Source organism: Gymnoscopelus microlampas (assembly GCF_963454915.1).
Source record: "Gymnoscopelus microlampas genome assembly, chromosome: 16".
Classification (NCBI taxonomy): domain Eukaryota; kingdom Metazoa; phylum Chordata; class Actinopteri; order Myctophiformes; family Myctophidae; genus Gymnoscopelus; species Gymnoscopelus microlampas.
This window is the reverse complement of record NC_139953.1, coordinates 17,356,544-17,375,853: the sequence shown is the minus strand read 5'-3', so window position 1 is coordinate 17,375,853 and position 19,310 is coordinate 17,356,544. Positions and strand designations below refer to the sequence as shown.

Sequence of the window (19,310 nt, the reverse complement as noted above, 5' to 3'; positions counted from 1 at the left end):
GCTCTCAACTATGCGACCCTATTGGTTGGGAGGTGTATTGCACTCTGATACATAGAGAAATGGCTGCCAATCGGATTAAAATGCTTTTGATTGAACAATACGGAAGATACGGGTACTTAAACTTAGGCATTTCAACTTGTTACATTTATGGCCGTAGGGTCAGGATTTTATATTTGAAATTTGACGTTTATGTAGATGTATGGGTTGTAAATGGAGAAAGTGCCAAAACCAGGTACAAGTTGCGCCATGACGATTGTGACAGACGAGCGTCATGTGAACCTTTGCTGTAATGTAAAGTACATGATGTGAACATGCACGGTCGGTACATCCTTATCAGACTTGATTTTATCCTTCAACTTCTTGTTTATGCCCCCCACAAAAATAGATATTAGTCCTGAATTGTCGAATGTTTAAGCATGTTCTAATCATGTATACTTTACTTTACTTATTATTATTATTATTATTATTATTATTATTAGGGACAGGTCGATTTTTAAAGAAGGATACCCCTGGAGAAAATGTGTGTGCCCTAATTTAAAATGCCATGACCCTAAAAAAAAAAATCGATGACCCGCCCCAAGTGTTTAAAAAAAAAAGATCAACCCTCCCCGCCTATAGGAGTGTCACGATATATTGTCCCACGATATAGCCTATTGTGGTATTAAAATGTGACGATAGGTATGGTCATGATGTCATAGGCCTACGGTATCGTAATATTTTTTTAATTATTATTTTAATTTAAAAAAAAACGTTTTTTTTTTTGCCGGTGAAAGTTATAGGAGTTCTTGCTGTATGGTGTATGATATGAAATGTAAAGCTTATCATAATCACAGTAATTATTAATCATGTCTTCCATCATATTCAAGGTATTTTGGAGAGAAATGAAACAGACTCCAGTCACTTTCAGTTTAAAGCACTGCAGAGGGGAGGTGTTGTGTGTCAGCTGATGCTTGTTGAAGCTTGTTAATGTGACATGCATCAAAGCAATTATGCCTCTGCACTCTCAAATAGGCCTATCTAATCTAAGATGGTTTACATGGTATTATACTGTATCTGGTATTATATATATTTTTTGAGCTGTTGGAAATAACTAGTCTGCACTTGGTTGGTAAAGTCCAGATGACAAAAATATGAGGTTTGTGGAATTTATAGTTATGCAGTGTTATATTATATTTGTTATATTAGTGTCTATGTGTCCTCCTTTATAGTTAGTGAGAACTTCACTTCTCCCTTAAGCTTGCACCAATGTATTTATTTGTTTGTACAAAGCACATATCCCCCTCCCAACACAACAGCGGTCCTGGTCCCCAGGTTGATTCTCAGTCAGGGTGGTGGTCCCTGGTTCATAATCAGTTGGAAACCCATGGCCTACATGTAACAAATTAGGCTATCAATTATGGCCTGATGATTCTGGTTTTACTTGTGGAGCTAGGCTGGCATCTGCACAACTGTCCATATAGATCCAAATTAATCACATGCACAGAATTACTTCAAATGATTATGAATATCCAGTTATAAATTGGTCATTGTAACCTACCTGGTGTATGTAATTCTTTGAGCAACAAAAACACACTTAAAAGAGGATATCTCTGTGTTGGAAATTGGGATAATGCATCTCTCTAATATGCCTAACACTGTTTGAAGTGTTGCTTAATTGTTCAACCACCATCGTTAAGACGCTGAATATATTTGACTGGGTCGTTCACACTCGCTGTGCGTTGATGGCTTGTTTACGACCGTCATTGATTCTAAATAGACCAAGATGTTACTGGATTTGAATCCTTTGTATCCTTTGAAATAGAGAGGGGTAATTGACCACTGTTCTGCTGTACTAAAAAGGTAGCCTATATAAAAAACGGACTATTTTATCAATTCAAAATTGCATGACCCTCCCTTGGATTCATAGTAAAATTAGCTGACCCTCCCTTGTACTCAAATTAGAAAGGCATGACCCTCCCCTATTTTCCTCCAGGGACCCCCTTCTGTAAATTTCGACTGGGCCTTTTTTTATACCATTTTGGACAAAACATAATATATGTTATGTTTTGCCATGTTAAGTTTTGCTATAGGCTATTATGTTATGTTATGTTTAATGTTTTAATTAAAAATTGACTTAAATTAAATGTATTCTACAAACAAGCAGGCCTTGCCTTGGTCTTTCTTGACTCGTGTCATATGTGCGTGCGTGTGTGTGTTTCTTTGAGTTTGTGGCCAGTGTTGTAACCAGACACTTTCAAGGGTTGTAACGTCCTGTTGAGTCTTGGGTGTTGTAACATTGTAGTACATGTTTGTGACACAGACACTGTAGTACTGTAGTAGAGCTGACGTATGAATTAACGTCGGACACCTACAACTACAGTCAAATCTTTCTTTTTTTGTAGCCCGTATTTCAGTGGTGGAAGTACTCACATTTTGTACTTAAGTAAAAGTACCAATACCTGTTACAAATAAAAGTCCGGTATTCAAAATGTACTTGTGAAAAGTACAAAAGCTTAAAATATACTGAAAGTAGGTTATGTTTTGTAATAATAATCAAAATATAGACTAAATAGACCAAAAGTAACTAACTAAAGTTGTCAAATAATTGTAGTGGAGTAAAAAGTACAATATTTGCCTTTGAGATGTAGTGGAGTTTAGCCTTAGATCAAGACTCTCGTAGATGTACTTTATCCATTTTGACATGTTTTAGATAAAATATCAAAATTGATAAAATACATCTATGAGAGTGGAGTGGAGTAAAAGTATAAGTAATGAAAATTGGAAACACTCCAGTAAAGTAAAAAAAATCCTCAAAAGTGTACATAAGTACAGTACTTGAGTAAATGTAATTAGTTACTTTACACTGCACACCACTGTTGAAAGGTTCCTCCTTTGTTATTTTGACTACGCCTCCTCCACGACAGTAGGGGGCAGTCGCGTTACATAACAAGAGACGCACACGCTCACAGATAGGGTTGCCATGTCCGCTGTTATAAGCGACTTTGGGCTTCTTTTTCTGTAAAGTTGCTTGTAAAAATTGGTAGTTGCGGGTTGTGTTTTTTTGGGCTTGTTTCTAAAGTGTACTTGGTTATTTAGGCTTGCCTCCAAACCTTTTAATAATATTTTTAAACCAGTGGTTCTTAAATTGTTTTGTGCCAGGGAGCATGTGTGTCCAAAAATTCCACATTTCATTGCAATAGTTTTTGAACATAGCAGATCTACTTGTAGATCGTCAATTTTCAAATAGCTGATGTATTTGTTAAAAGTGCTCACGTGGGCCATCCCATCCCCATCCCAGTCACTTCGTTTGGGCTTGTTTTCCTAGCACTGGTTGCTTGTTTCTCTCACATCATCTGGCAACACTTTATCACAACTAGGATGTGTGATGCTAGCAGAGCTTGCTAGCTTCAATCTGATTAAGGTTTCTTAACTAGTTCTTCAAAATGAAACTGGTGAGTAAGAAGGTTTTTAGTGTTGTTGCAATTTGATCTACTGCGGCTGCTGCTAAATAAAGCCTTGGTTATGTACTCTATGTGCTATGAATCAGGTTGTGTTGGCTTAGTAGCTAACAGTCTGGGAAAACCAAGTCAGTCACCGCTGTCAAACTGCCTTATTTTGGAATGATAAAGATAGTAGATGCCCCTTGACCCCCTTCTATGATTAAAATGCAAGTTATAATGTCATACTAACCAACCTAATGCTCATTTGATGAGCATTATTTGTATAGACCAATTATTTGTTTACTAACATTGAGACTGGACGCACAGGTGATTGTTTCACGCAATCAATTCCCAACCTGTTGTTTCGGGGTGCGCTGGTTTCAGCACACCCCAACCCCCTCTTCTGTGTTGGCTAGTGAGGCGCATCCTAGCGATACCTGATAGAATGGGTTTCATTGCACGCATACTGGTTGCACGCATTCTGGTTCTTATCAGTGTGACGTCGTCTGTTAAGGGGTCTATGCAGTGGGTGATGTAAAGTAACTAAGTACATTTACTCAAGTGCTGCACTCAAGTGAAGTACAATTTTGAGGAACTTTTACTTTACTGGAGTATTTCCAAATGAGTACTTATACTTTTTGTACTTTACGTTTATTTTGATACCAATGCTTTTGTACTTGTAAGTACATTTTTAATACCGAACTTGAACTTGGACTATTTCTACAATAGGGTATTGATACTTTTACTTAAGTAAAACATGTGAGTACTTCTTCCATCACTGATTATTTGTATGTTCTGTACTTATGGTAACTGTATAAGGTCAGTGCTCACTGTTGTATTTCTTTCTGTCTTTAATGCTGTTTCTCGTGCTGTGCTGCAGTACTGTCTGTCAGGTCATCCTACCCTGCCTTGCAATGTCCTCAAGTTCAAGTCCACCACCATCATGCTGGACTGTGGTTTGGATACCACCTCTGTGCTCAACTTCCTGCCCCTGCCCCTGGTGCACAGGTGTGTGTGTGTGTGTGTGTGTGTGTGTGTGTGTGTGTGTCTGTGTGTGTGTACTCAAGTACTGCACTTAAGTAAAATGGGGTATTTGTATATTTGTTTCTTTACTTGAGTATTTCCAATTTCCAATACTTTTACTTCTACTCCACTACATCTCAGAGGCAAATATTGTACTTTTACTCCACTACAATTATTTGAAAACTAGTTACTAGTTACTTTTCAGATATAAATCATTACATTATAAAACATACGTTAACCACTTTAGTCCTATTTTATACTCTAGTCTATTTGAAAATAGCCGATCTACAAATTTTCAGACATTTCAGTACTTTTATTTTTGGTACTTTAAGTACATTTTGATACCAATACTTTTGTACTTTTACTCAAGTACATTTTGAACACCAGCCTTTTACTTATAAGAGAGTACTTCTATGTTGTAGTATTGATATTTTTACTTAAGTAAAACATTTGAGTACTTTTTCCACCACTGGTGGGTGAGAGAGAGGGAGAGAGAGTACCAAATACATTGGAGTCTTCATTCACAGTCTTTTGTGGTGTGGAACATGTGTCAACAACTATGTTGCACCTGTTAGCTACACATAAACTCAGTAGAGACAAAGTGTGCAAAAGAAAAACCATGCGACTCGAAATGAACAAAATGCACTGAGAAAAGTCAGAGCAGTTCTTTGAAAACAGACAAGTACCGTCACTTCCTCCACATTTTTTATTGTGGCTATGTTTTCATTCTTTTGTTTTCTCAGTCCAAGGCTCTCCAAGCTGCCTGGATGGGTATCTAAGGACGGAACGATAAACCTGGAGAAGGTATGGGAGATCATCTCTTTTGTGGGCTTTTTATATATTAAACCTCAAGTCATTCATTTGTATTGGCCATTGCAGTATTCAATTAAGTCCATTGCAGTATATTAAAAAAAAAGGTGATGTAAAGCAGAAATGGACTGATAAAATATACATTTTGCCAATGGAAATGGATAAATGGTCTCTTCTGTATAATGTTCAGAGGTTTTAAGAGAGCGTAGTTGATGATGACTGATGGGTTCAGTTAGTGATGCATTTCTTAATGAATTGAATACACAGGACCACCATGGAAACTGTTGATAAAGTATTCAATCAATCAATAAATCAATGCTATTACACAACAGAATACATTTTCCTAACTCTTTCAGGAGCTGAAGGAGTGTGCAGGAAGAGTGTTTGTGGACTCCCAGCCAGAATTCTGTCTTCCTGAGGTACAGTACAGTACACCTAACTACACTAGGCCTGTATATACTGTAGTACACTGCACGTGCAAGTTTAGGTGGATGAAATGGATACAAAATGTCTTCCACCTTTTACATGTTCTAGCAACAACTTTTGGGTGGAGCTCAGATGATGGGGAGGTAAAAAAAAAAGTTAAAAGGGATGGTTTAGGGGTGGCAAATAGAAGACATCTCCAGCTCTCAACACTTGTCAATACGGCCAAATTTGTGACTCACAAGGAGCATTAGGGCACGGTCACACATACACATACGTATGCATCTCAAGGGTAGTAGCCAACGCATGCTGAGGCGATGAAAGCATCCATTACCCATGTTGGGTTGTGGGCAGTGGGGATTTGCTGGTGTGTAGTTTGTTTGGCTTAAGTGGTTGACTCAATGAATGAACACTACAAGTGAAAAGCTCACCGAGTGGGGTCAATCACGCGCTTGTTTCCACGCGCTTGGTTGATGACCGGTGAAAGTTCATACTGTACGTTGAATATGATGCGTCAACGCTGCGCCTGTAGAATGGAAGTGAATGGTTCATTGACGCGACTGATGTGTGTGACTGGCCCAGTGGTCAGTGCACTAATTAGCTGAGCTACTAGTTAGTAAACCTCTACTAACAATAAAGCTGCTAGGTAATGACAATGCAGTTTGGATGAATAATATATGTGCTGTCCTTCTCCTCCGTGTATGCAGAGAGACCTGTTGGATCTGTCTACCATTGATGTCATCCTGATCTCCAACTACCATTGTATGATGGCCCTGCCTTACATAACAGAGAACACAGGCTTCACTGGGACTGTGTATGCCACAGAGCCAACTCTGCAGATAGGCAGGTATGGAGAGGTTAAACCCTCATCAAAATGTACAGTTGGAGTAGGAAAAAAAACACCATTCCTATATGCTTTGAAGTCTTTGTCATCAATCAAGCTTAATTTGGCTCACATGTAGTTTTCTGTTCTGTGTACATAAAATATAGCCACCGTTGCTGGTGGTGAAATTCATGTAGCCTAATTGTTTACCAACAGTAGTATGACAAAACTTAAGATTCATATAATAGACCAGGATCCCAAAACAAAACTAGAGGACACAGTTATAAGTCTTATACTTATAGGTGCAAAGATTAACGCTTTAACGCGTGAGTCAATCACTTTGACTCTGAACCTGAAACTGCTCACTCACTCACTCCACTGTGCTTTTGTCGATGTGAATGGGGTCTTGTGCTCCCAGCAGCCTCCTGTAGTCCACCATCATCTCCTTTGTTTTGTTGACATTGAGGTGGAGGTTGCTCGATGTCAGGGCTCTCACTTCCTCTCTGAGGGCTGTCTCGTCATTGTCTGATCAGGCCAGTGGTGGTTGTGTTGTCAGCAAACATTATGATGGTGTTTACATGGTCAGCTGATATGATGGTAATGACTCGGCAGCAATTTTCTCAGACACGGTTTAAATCTCAAGCCACAATAAAAAAAACAGTCCCTGCATGTAAACGCCATGCAAACTTATGTCTTTCATACTAGTTAAGTCAGTTCAAAGTGCTTTACAATACAAATGTGACTGACAAAAGGAAACTCAACGGTGGACAAAAGGTGGTTATGCCCCAGGGCAGGGGTCCTTTAATCTTTTCAGAGACCCAAATGAAATGAAAACATCCTCTCATTGAAGACATGCTTGTACCCATAACATAAAGTGGGCTAACATCAACATGTACCCTTGTCATATGGACACAGCATAAACAGCATACTTCATAATGTGTCAAAAGGTGTTGAAATAAATGCTGTTTTCTTTTTCCTCAGACTACTGATGGAGGAGCTGGTCAACTTCATGGAGAGAGTACCTAAAGCTCAGTCTGCCACCTGCTGGAAGAACAAGGAAATACAGCGGTAGGCATGACATTGAGACCAACAGAGAACTGACATGTGGAAAAGTTCAGTCGTTCTGGGAAATATTTGAAGTCTTCAAGATATTTGCTCAGTTAAACAAGTGAAATAGCATTTTTTTAGCTGCATACGTTGATCGTTGTCAGCATAAATATCTGTGTTTTATAACATTAGGATGCTCCCTGCATCACTGAAGGATGCTGTGGATGTATGGACATGGAAGCGATGTTACAGTATGCAAGAGGTCAACTCTGCCCTCAGCAAAGTGCAGCTTGTGGGCTATTCACAGAAAGTGGTAAGAATCTTTGTTCTTGCATTTTCTTTATGGACATCTTTAAATGGGTCTCAGAAGCAGTTGTATCTAGTTTTACATGATTATGTTATTTACACTTGTTGCTGTCCTCCAGGAATTGTTTGGAGCGGTACAGGTCTCACCCCTTAGCTCTGGCTACTCATTGGGAAGCTCCAACTGGACCATCCAGTCACATCATGAGAAAGTTGCTTATGTTTCCGGCTCCTCGCTCCTCACCACTCATCCACAGGTAGGTCACATTGGAAAGTTAATATGCATCTTTGCATTAACATTAGTTGATCAAGTAATAGTATTGTATATGAACATATAATAGCACAGAGGTGTTGTGTTATTGTCGTGTAAATGATTTCAGATTTGACCTACTTTTAAGTGCATCTGATAGACATTTAAATAGCCTAAACATTTTGCACAATAGTACTCGTTACATAAATCCACCCTCCCTATATTTTACTAGTTTCTATTTGATCACCAGATCCTGACAGCTGGGATGCCATTCATTGTGAAGCTAGACCGGTGTAATTAACTGCAGGCAGTTCATTGTGAAACCAGACCGCTAATGACATTTCATTAGTCGTCTGAGAAACCAGCTTGTTTACCTAAATTGCCTTCCTCCTGTTGTCTGGCAGCCCATGGACCAGAGCTCTCTGAAGAACAGTGATGTTCTGATTCTGACAGGCCTCACCCAGATGCCCACCGCCAACCCAGACGGCATGCTGGGAGAATTCTGCAGTAACCTGGGTAGGCTTTGTTGTGCATTTTAGAATGTTGAATTGGGGTCAGTTCCCTTTTGAGATTAAATCAATTCACAAAGTTTTTTTCTTTTACAAAAAATATTTGTTTTATTAAAAGGATTACGAAATGTAGGATTTTAATTTCGACTGATTATATAGTTTGTATGAACCCGTAACTTTGTTTCCCTTAGCGATGACGATTCGTGCAGGAGGCAACGTGCTGGTGCCATGCTATTCATCAGGGGTGATCTACGACTTGTTGGAGTGTTTGTACCAGTTCATCGATAGCGCCAACCTGGGAACAACACCTTTCTACTTCATCTCACCTGTTGCCAACAGCTCACTGGAATTCTCCCAGATTTTTGCTGAATGGTATTTTGTTCCTAATTCTAATCACATTCTCCCTAGTCTGTTTTCATGTTTTAAGAATATAGGACAAATACACTGTACATAACACATAGTGATTACAAAAAAGAAAACACTTGTTAAAAGAGAATAGCTTGTTTGACTAGGGTTTATGTCAGTGACTCTGAACTTGCACTTTATAAGTCATGCTGGATTAGAACTAAAAACCAGAATTGTAAATTGATCAAAATCATGTGTTGTTCTCATGAGAGGACAGCAATGTGTTAACTTACTGGATGATCTCCATAGAGATTTAATGAGGCTTTTGTTATTCCACCAGGCTTTGCCACAACAAACAGTCTAAGGTCTACCTTCCAGAGCCTCCCTTCCCTCATGCAGAGGTAAGTCTTTGTGTTTACTGTCACTTACATGGGATGCTCACTTACTGATTGTGCTTGTATTAAACTGGTATCTGTTGCCTTTTCTCTTAGACTTTCACTTTCTTTCCGGTCAGAAATAAAAACGATATACCAGAAATTGGGTTTAGTGAGGACTCATTCATTGAAATTTGTAGAAAGGTTTTCTTTCCGCTCACATGTAACAAAATAATGGAGATTAAATATCAGTTTATTCTCTCATTGCATGTAGTGTGGGGGCGGGCACTGTGAGAAATTGAAAGCCTTCTGGGACTCTTTTCTCCTGGCCACACAGTCATCACAATGTACTTCACAATGTATTTCCTTTGACAAAATGATCCTTTAATGTCTGGAAGTCAGAATGCATTCAACCAAATGATGTGTAAAAAGGCTAAATGTGTGAAAGTACATTTGGGGTTTAATGAAAGTTTTGGATACTCTGTTACAAGTGTGTGTTGCGTTGTCAATCCATTTAATCATTCTCACTGGGCAGCACATTTTAGCTGGCGCAGCCCCCCAACACTGTTGAACAAATACAGGTGAAAGAACACTGTCTCTCACACTTTCCCATGACTTTGTTACTTTCAGCTGATCCAGACCAACAAGCTGAAGCATTACCCCAGCATTCACGGAGACTTCAGCAGCGAGTTCCGCCAGCCGTGTGTAGTGTTCACCGGCCACCCCTCTCTGCGCTTTGGAGACGTGGTCCACTTCATGGAACTGTGGGGAAAGTCCAGCCTCAACACCATCATCTTCACTGGTGAGTAGCAAAGTGGTCTAACATTACATCCGTTTTCCAGTCACCACTACAGTAGTTCCCATAGAAAATACAGCGTATGTGCATAGGGGTAGGTAGTTACCAGCATAGTTAATTCCTGACACACTGGCTTTACTGTATATAGAACCTTGGAAAGCACACTTATCTGCCATGTCCCTATTTTGGGCATGTCGTTACAGGCAAAAGTTTTCGGTAATAAGATTAAAGCATATTTACAAGCTCACACTCGCAGCGCGTCGCAATGTGTTGTGAGCTTGTAGATCGGTTATTTTCACAGTGCAACACTGGCATACAAAGTGTAAATCAGGCTTAAATGTTGAAAGATCTATTCATACTATATACTGGAGATTCCTGTAGATTAAAAGTCTTTACACACCATGAGAATGATGAATAAATTATCTGAAAATACATCAGTGATTATTTTCACATCAAAACTATTATAGTTGATGCCTCATTCATGCAGGTTGGTGCTTTTATTTCTGGTGAAAACAAATCTTTCTTTCAGATTTTTTTTGTTTGTTTAGCTTTTTCTTTATCACTGCAATAAAAAATTAGATAAAATGCTCCCGGTGTCTTAAGGACTGTACACTTTTTCTTTAGTTTTGCAGCCTGGTTGTCAAAGCTTCTCTATTGAGATGGTTTGGTCTTTCTCTCCCTCAGAGCCAGACTTCTCCTACATAGATGCCCTGGCTCCCTATCAGCCACTGGCCATGAAGTGTGTCTACTGTCCCATCGACACACGGCTCAACTTCCACCAGGTGTCCAAGCTGCTCAAGGAGGTCCAGGTATCCTGCCCACACCTCAGAATGTTTGATAACAGTAGCTAAAGTTGATGCTCAGTTTGCTCATGAAAAAAAAACTTGCTGTAACTTTCATTGCACCTGCCTTAAGAAAGTGCTGTTAAACAGTGGTTCTCAAACTGTATCATGTCAAGAACCCCCAAATTGATATGTATTTGGCCACGAACCCCCCCCCCCCCCCCCCATCTGAGCATGGGGGGGACCCCAGAAGAAAAGATTTGAAAAGATTTGAAAAAATCAAGAATATTCAAAATGTTATATAGTGGTTAATGAATATCGTCTGTCGGTTGAAAACCTCATATGTCCGAAACTTTTCAGGAGTCAAATTCAAAAACAGCAAAAGTAGCAGATCTACAAGCGTTGCTCCACGTTTCAAGCTTGTGGATCTGCTACTTTTGATACTTTTGTGAGACGCTGTAGCGTGATCAAGTAGGGCGTTGATTTATGAAAAAAAACACACACAGCTTGAGAGAACATGGAGATACGAGGTTTCTGCCCGACAGCGACGATATACAAGTGGTCATCAACCTTTTGTAGATCCTGTGTCTGCCTCCAGGAAGACTTAGGTGATGACACTAGTAATGAAGATCCTTGTCCGTCCCGCAGCCTCTCCATGTGGTGTGTCCAGAGCCGTACACCCAGCCTCCTCCATCCCAGTCCCACCGCTCAGACCTCATGCTGGAGCTGCAGCCTCCTCCCATGCCCTACAGACGCTGCTCCGTTCTCAGCCTGCCCTTCAGGCGGCGCTACGAACGCATCCACCTGCTGCCAGAGGTGAGATATTTTTCAGAAAGTGTAAAAAATAGTAGATGTACAAGCCCACTGTGAGCTTGTAGATCTGCTATTTTTGAATAGCCAACATATACATGGAAAAAGTGAACTACTTTTGCTGGGGACCCCCCCCCCCCCCCCCTTCTCGCTTTGAGAACCACTGCCCTACTGTATATGTATTAACTACTCTTTGACTGCCAGAGTAATAGTGTAATAATAGTGTGCCAGCGAAAATGAGCGAAGAGTTAAGTCAAACCGTGTGGTTGAATATGGTTGGGCGATTGGATGTCACAAAAATGACTTGGTGCATGAGTAGCAAAATATGAGTGCACATGCCTTAATGTTCTGCTATTAATTCACTTATTCTGGTATATGGTGCACATGGGGGCTTGCAGAAGTATATATGACATGAATATTCTAATGTTTGCCAAATGACAGGTGGAACTATGTCGAAATTCTAAATGCCTTCATCTTCATCTCTGTCTTTTATTGTCTGTAGCTGGCTAGATCCTTAGTGCCCTCCGAGATCAAATCCGGCGTCTCCGTAGCAACTGTGTCTGCTGTGCTGCAGTCTAAGGACAACAAGCACACGCTACAGGTGTGTATATGTGTCTCTCTCTCTCTCTCTCTCTCTCTCTCTCTCTCTCTTAGGAATTTGTATGTCTATAGACATATTCATCTACTAAACAGTAAGTGCCCTAAGTGGGGGAAAAAAAACCAAGAGCACAAGCACAGATAAATTAATCTATAAGCTCATGCATTGCTGAGTGGGAATTAGAGCGGATGGCTTCCGAGACCGAAATAACACACATATCTCTGTCCTTCTGTGGGTCTGTGGAGCACGCACCGAATCTCAGTGTAATGAATTACTCCATTCTCGTACGCTCATCTACACGATGTCACCGTTTTCTGACAACATCAGGGATCTCCATATTTAGTTGATTGGTCATATAGTAGTGGGTACCGCAGTGGGTACTCTAACAACGGGTACAATAGGTACTCGGACAACAAGTACAACGGGTATTGCATTAAAGAGTGGGGCATACATTCACAACTTGCATCGTTCCTGAGTAGACCGGTGCCCACGGGTACTGCACTGGGTATTCTACTTAACTGATTAAGAATGTTAGTTTTACACCTCTGACTGTTTCCTCCTTGATGTTTTCAGTCGGTGCCCAGCCCCCCTCCAGCTCCCCCCAGTAAGAAGAGGAAGCGTATGGTAGAGGAGCCCCCAGACGTGTTGGCACCCAAACCCCTCCTCAGCGGCGCCGTGCCCCTGGAAGCTTTCCTGGCCACACTGCACAAGGTGGGAGACATTTACATTTAACCAGTAGAACATTAGAGGGAGTGTGAATAACATCACAGCTGTGATCGCAGGACCATAGATCCTCAATACGATGTTGTTATCAAATTCACCAGAACACATAAATAACATCATGTGTTCAAGGTGTTCTGTTGCTTTTATACAACAGTCTTTATATATATCATGTTGTGTATTAATCACTGAGATATCAACGGTTTGATCAGGAGTTAATTTGTTCCGCTTCTATACGTTGCTAAGCAAATCCTAACCGTGTGTATGTTATGGGAAATTAGAGATCTAATTGCTTGATCAGAACCAACTGTTGTGTAGTGTGTTTTAACTGTGTACCGTATGTTCCAAGAGCACAACCTCAGTTGTAAGATAAATGATTCATAACTTTTGTATTTGTAGGCAGTTTGCTTTATTTAGATAGTAAATGTAGACAGGGAGCTGAGAGTAGTTAAGGAGAATGACATTACGCAGGTCACTGTTGGGACTCTAACTTGGGATGTTGCAATTACATGGTCTAAAGACTATCCTGCCAGCTGACCGGTGCAGTCCACCCCCTCCTCATCGCTGACCATGGGTTTATCTCTAGGGCTGAGACGATGTATTATTTTCTTACCAATTCTATCGATTACTTTTTTGATTAATCAAGAAGATGGGTTATTTTTTATATTTGTTCAAGTTTTTTTTATAACGAGTCAATTAACCACGCTCACAACTTGTGAGGAATGCGGGGGTGCACCCGTTTTATATGCATATGCCTACTGTAATATACTGTAGCTTATATTTCCATTTTCTAGTAAGGGGATGTATGGAAAGAATACAAAGCCCATTTAAATGGGAATGTCAGGTTGAAGGAATACAAATGCATTGTAATGATAGTAAAATGTGTGCAGTGATGCTATAAATAATGTCACTGATGTAATGGATACCATAGTCATTGTAAGATAAAGTTCTACTTGGATCACAGGATATTGAACATCACCATAGCACATCTGTAAGAATGTATGGTTCTGTTTAAAGGACAACTTTAGTTTTTTACAACCAAGGTTTATGTTTTAGATTGTAATTAAAGTAAATAAAAGATGAGTGTTAAAATGTTTTAATTTACTGCTTTCTATAGTTTTCTATAGTTTCTGTAAAAAAAGATCGCGAAAATTGCTAAAACTATAGAAAGCAGTAAATGAAAAAGAAATAACACTCATCTTTTATTTACTTTAATTACAAGCTAAAATATACACCATGGTTGTAAAAAAAAAACAAAGTTGTCCTTTTAAGCCTTTTATTTATCCGTTGCATACATGAGCATTTGGGATTTGAGCAAAGGGTTGATGAGGCTTTCCGGTTGTGGAGTAGTTCTTCTTCCTCCTCATCTTCATCTGAACCAGATTCAGGTTCAAACATATATGGCTGTATTTGTCCAATTTGTCCTCCCTCTGCCATTTTGTAAACAAATGGGAAGAACCATGGGCAGTCCTTTAGTGATAAGGGGGAAGGACTAGGACAAGTGGGTGGTCTTATAGGAGGAGGCGGAGGGACTGGATTAGATGGGTGGTACTAAGTGAAACCAGGTATACTCAATGAACTGGTGGGTGTGTCTACATAAAAACAACATTTTAACACTTACTGTACACTTTTTTTTTGGAAAAAAGTCCTTACATAAATATAATACCTTATGATCAGGTTTTAGGGTTGAAAAATATCATGGCTCTCCATCTTTAATAAAGTCAGAATTAAAAAAAAGATGTATCCCCTTCCCTTCCTCTGCCTGCAGAACGGTATCACAGAGGTGAAGGTGGAGGAGACGGCGGACGGACACATTCTCCACCTGCAGGCGGAGGACACCCTGATCCAGCTGGAGGAGGACGGCACGCACATTGTGTGCGACAACGAGGCGCTGCGCACCGTCATGCGAGACCTCGTCATCCGCTTCTTGCATCAACTCTGACTGCCCTGAATCCTCCTTTGCCTGTGGGTCCTCTAAAGCAGTGGTTCCCAAACAGTGGTGGTGCGTCGGGAGCCATTTGTTTTTATGGGTCGCGAGTACCCTTTTCGTTTGATCGTTTCCTACATTTTTAAAAAAAATCCCCAAAGAATTGACAAAATGTCATGAATTAAAAACAAATTTAAAAAAAAATCTAAAGAATTTCATGAATACAATAAAACTTAATTCTTTAAATTAGAAAAAAAAATGTTTAAGAGGTAGTGAAATTAGCCCACAGCGTGTCGCATTGCAACGTGTAGTGAGCTTGTAGACTGGCTATTTTCACTAGTTTGATTCCCGGGGAGACTTCAAATTTCTCAAGCCAAAAAGTTTGGGAACCACTCCTCTAAAGCAGTGGTTCTCACATTTCTTATTTTATGGACCCCCATAACACTGAGAGTGTACCATTTGCTTTTGTGCACTCAAGAGTTGCAGACCTGCAAGGGTCCATTTGGAAACCGTTGAAGGAACCCTGAGGGTCCCCAGACGCCACTTTGAGAACCACTGCTCTAAAGCCTAACGCCTTATTTATACTTGGGTGCGCACCGATGTTGAACAACGATGAATAGCCGATCTACTCAATTTGACGTGGTGTGAGCTTGTAGATCTACTATTTTGGTGTGCAACACTGCCACGCAACCAATCAAGTATAAACCAGGCTCAGGCATAATATATAATAATGTAAAAAGGTGACGCATTTTCTGCTTCATTGGACCGTGCGCAGATGATGATCGGTGCTGGATGCAGAGCGGAACACGGTGCAGATGTTTGAACTGGACTTTAAGAAAGTTACATCTGAAGGGACTGTTTGCTCTACTTTGCTGTACCACAAATTGCTAGCTCTTTTTTTTATGTCATGTTAACAGTAGTCTAAAGTGTCATTATATTTTGTAAATATATATTTTGTATCAAAAACCTTTTTGAGTAAAATGGTTTGAACGATGAATGCATTAACATTTAATCCTCACTGACACATACAAATACATCGACGCATAACTTCACGCAGAAAAACAGACAAGAATTTAAAAGTGAATAACCAACAAGGGAGTTTTTGTACTTAAAAGTTGAATTATTACTTATATTGAGATTTAATGTTATTTGCAGTTGTTAGTTGGTGATCTTGATAAGTTGTGTCAATTAATTAAATGTAAACGTTCAATATTTTAGACTGCAGGTCTATTTGTAGGTCCACTTGAAAAATAACTCAAAGTGACGTCTAGTTGAGCACAGGTCGGGGGCCTAGGGGTTTTTATTTTACCTCTGGGCTGGAATCTGCCAATGCTTTGTCAATGTAAATGTGTGGATTCACGCAAGAGCGGATCTTTCCGGATGTCGCGCAGACCTTGCGTTTATCTGCTCTACACAACTTGTCCATTTGAAGCATATAACTGCTGGTGGCAGGAGCTGATTTTCCCCCTCTGTCAAATCAAATCATCAAATCAAATCAAAGTTTATTTATATAGCACATTTAAAATGACAAGGTCAACCAAAGTGCTGTACAGGTAAAAGTCCAATCGGGTGAGTCGAAGGCGGACTGTCCCAAGACTCAGGAAGCACCATGGCGCTCAAGGCAGAAGGCGGTGCGGGCTACAGGGAGGGTCGTCACTCCCGTTTTTTTCTGCTGGCTGCAAAAAACTGGCCGCGCACAACCTGCGTTTAACAGCAGCCGACCATGTTTTGGTGGGAGCGCGCCCTAAACCTGGATTTAAAACCTATCCTGGCTTCATTTGGAGGGGATTAGCAATGAATCTCTTTCATGAAAGCTGAATTATCTTGCCAGATTAGTTTAGCCAAAGCACCCTGGATAAGTTTATCCATGACTCGATTTCACGAAAGAAAATGTACGCAATCCTACCTTAGTTACCATGGAAATTTAGCTGTGAAGTTAGCCAGGTAGGGACCAGGCTAACAGCCAAGCTTACTTAAAGGTAGGGTAAGTGGTATTTTTTGGTTAAAACAAAAAGTATTTTGTTAAAAATTGTCTATTTGCAAATTCATTGTATGTACAAATTCATTTCAAACCTAAAAAGAAACCAAAGGAAGGTCATACAATAAAACACCATTTCACTTGGGGGTCCTTGAACACTGACCATAATATGACTGTTACAGCTTTCATAATTATTTATAGCACTTTTTGCAAACGACATAACGGTACGTGCTTAGACTGGCAAGCAATGACATTATTAGTATAAACAAAATGCAATAAAAATGTGTGATCAATGACATTTTCTGTTGCAAATGTCTTCTTTTGGTTGGATATATGCACACACTGTCCATGGAGATGGTGCTCAGGGAAAGTTTGGTCAAAATGTGGTGTCCAAAGGTTTGGTAACACCAAGTTCTTGACATGCACCCTCCTGGAATTGTTGAACCCGCTCATGTTCTGTTTTGGTACATCCTGTTTGTGAAAATGTTGAACTTGCTAAGAAGACATGTTAAAATGAAGAGTTTCGGGGCAACCTTCGGCTGACCGATTGTTAGATTACTTGTTAAGCAGTTTGATTTGATTCCTCCATAATACAACTCTGTTTGTGATTTTTGCCTATAGAGCTACCGGCACCAGTTTCTTGTACAAAGCCAACTTTTGATATAGCTTAGATTTAGAGTAGTTAGATTAGAGTAGAGTTCTCTTGTAATTTTCATTTTTGTGTAGATAAGGTTAGTAAGAGGTTTAAAGGTAAGGATAGGTTTAGCTTGGTTTATTTGGTTATTGCTTTGTGCCAGGGCTCATTTTCTGTGTATGTCTAAAAGTTAAATTCTTGTCTTGAAAATTGTCTATTTGCAAATTCATTGTATGTACAAATTAATTTCAAACCTAAAAAGAAACCAAAGGAAGGTCATACAATAAAACACCATTTCACTTGCCAACTTTATGTCGCAATCCTTCACTCCTAGACTATTACAGCACTAGACCCCATGGAGACAGACACATGCTGATTTGCCATTTCCAGGATTTGATTTGAGTCATGAGTCCCAAGACTCAAGACCCAAAAGAGTCTTGAGTCGAACGCCTTAGATCCAAGTAGGCATCAAATTTCTCTTTTGGGCCTTAAGTCCCAAGACTCAAAGGCCCAAAAGAGAAATTTGATGTCTACTTGGATCAAATGCGTTCGCGGGAGTAATTGGTTCGACTCAAGACTCTATTGGGTCTTGAGTCGAACCGATTACTTAATATTTTGGACACAGCTGGTTTCTGCCCGACAGCACAGCTATACAGTTTAGGCTACTACTGTCAGGACTTGACTGTGACAAACTATGTAGGGGAAGAAAACTGATTATTTGTATTGATAATTTATCATTTGTATATAAACGCAATGAGATTATTCTAATGATGCTTAATCTCTAAATATATTATTTTGTGACAGTGTGAATACCAGACTGGTACATTTTTGTATTTAACTGAATAAATTGTTCAGTTTGATTACAATTCATATTTATAGCCTTATACAGTTTCCATACTGTTAGCTGATACATAAAGATGTTCCCTTAATTGTGTCTTGTGTCTCTTTGTGATTACAGCTGGTTGATGAACCATAATTATTGTATTTTAGTCATGTTTAATTCTTGGTTATTACTCCATCAATCATTCTGTTTTTGTTGCTTAATCATTTTAAATAACGCTCACCTTATTTTAACTGAAGCGTTTGTTGTTCCCTTCAGATTGTTGTGTTGACATCCGTCACATCTTAAATAAACAGCTTTTAAAAAGACGTTTCGTTTATGTGTGTTTGGGGTATGTATGTTTGATTGAGTGTTTAACCCTCTTTTTGGACAGACTGACTAAAAAGACAAAAAACTGCTGTTTGGACGTCATCTAGTGTCCATCAGCAGACACTACATCTGTCTGAGGATATGGGTGTAAAATGTATTTCAGATGTCCCGGTGGAAAAGTGACGCATGTGCATACTCTCTATTGATTTTATCCCACTGTTAGGGTTGTTTTATATATTTTGTTTAAGACTTACAGTAGGCTGCCTTGCCCCACTGGAATAAACAGTGACTGATATGAATTAATAATATACTGGACCATACGTAAAATGAAGAATACCTGTCAGTGACATTTTATTACAAATTAAAATAAAAATAAGAAACAGTGCAGTATACGTTTTCGTATAGCAGCAATTTTGCATGTACAATATAAATATAAATATATTGTCTGTCGGGCGGAAACCTCATTATGGCCAAAACTGTAGGGGTGTGTTTTTGGGACGAGCGTTCCGCAATTGAAGATAAGCAAACTGAAAAACAGGCTAACGACTAGCCTCAGTTAACAGGCTGAACCCGCTGAAGCTGCGTGATG

At 39.6% G+C, this 19,310-nt stretch overlaps 1 protein-coding gene across 1 annotated transcript; it reads left to right on the top strand.

The window, feature by feature from the left end:
* Positions 1–3,336: 3,336 nt before the first annotated feature.
* LOC311063322 (integrator complex subunit 9-like) lies at positions 3,337–17,767 on the top strand. The gene is made up of 17 exons (XM_084082698.1): positions 3,337–3,431; positions 4,300–4,427; positions 5,186–5,246; positions 5,609–5,671; positions 6,383–6,522; positions 7,480–7,566; positions 7,738–7,858; positions 7,971–8,105; positions 8,503–8,614; positions 8,799–8,979; positions 9,293–9,353; positions 9,957–10,128; positions 10,807–10,931; positions 11,553–11,720; positions 12,217–12,315; positions 12,886–13,023; positions 14,801–17,767. The coding sequence occupies exons 1-17, from the start codon at positions 3,423–3,425 to the stop codon at positions 14,972–14,974; spliced, it is 1,974 nt and encodes a 657-aa protein (XP_083938824.1). The 5' UTR covers positions 3,337–3,422; the 3' UTR covers positions 14,975–17,767.
* Positions 17,768–19,310: the final 1,543 nt, after the last annotated feature.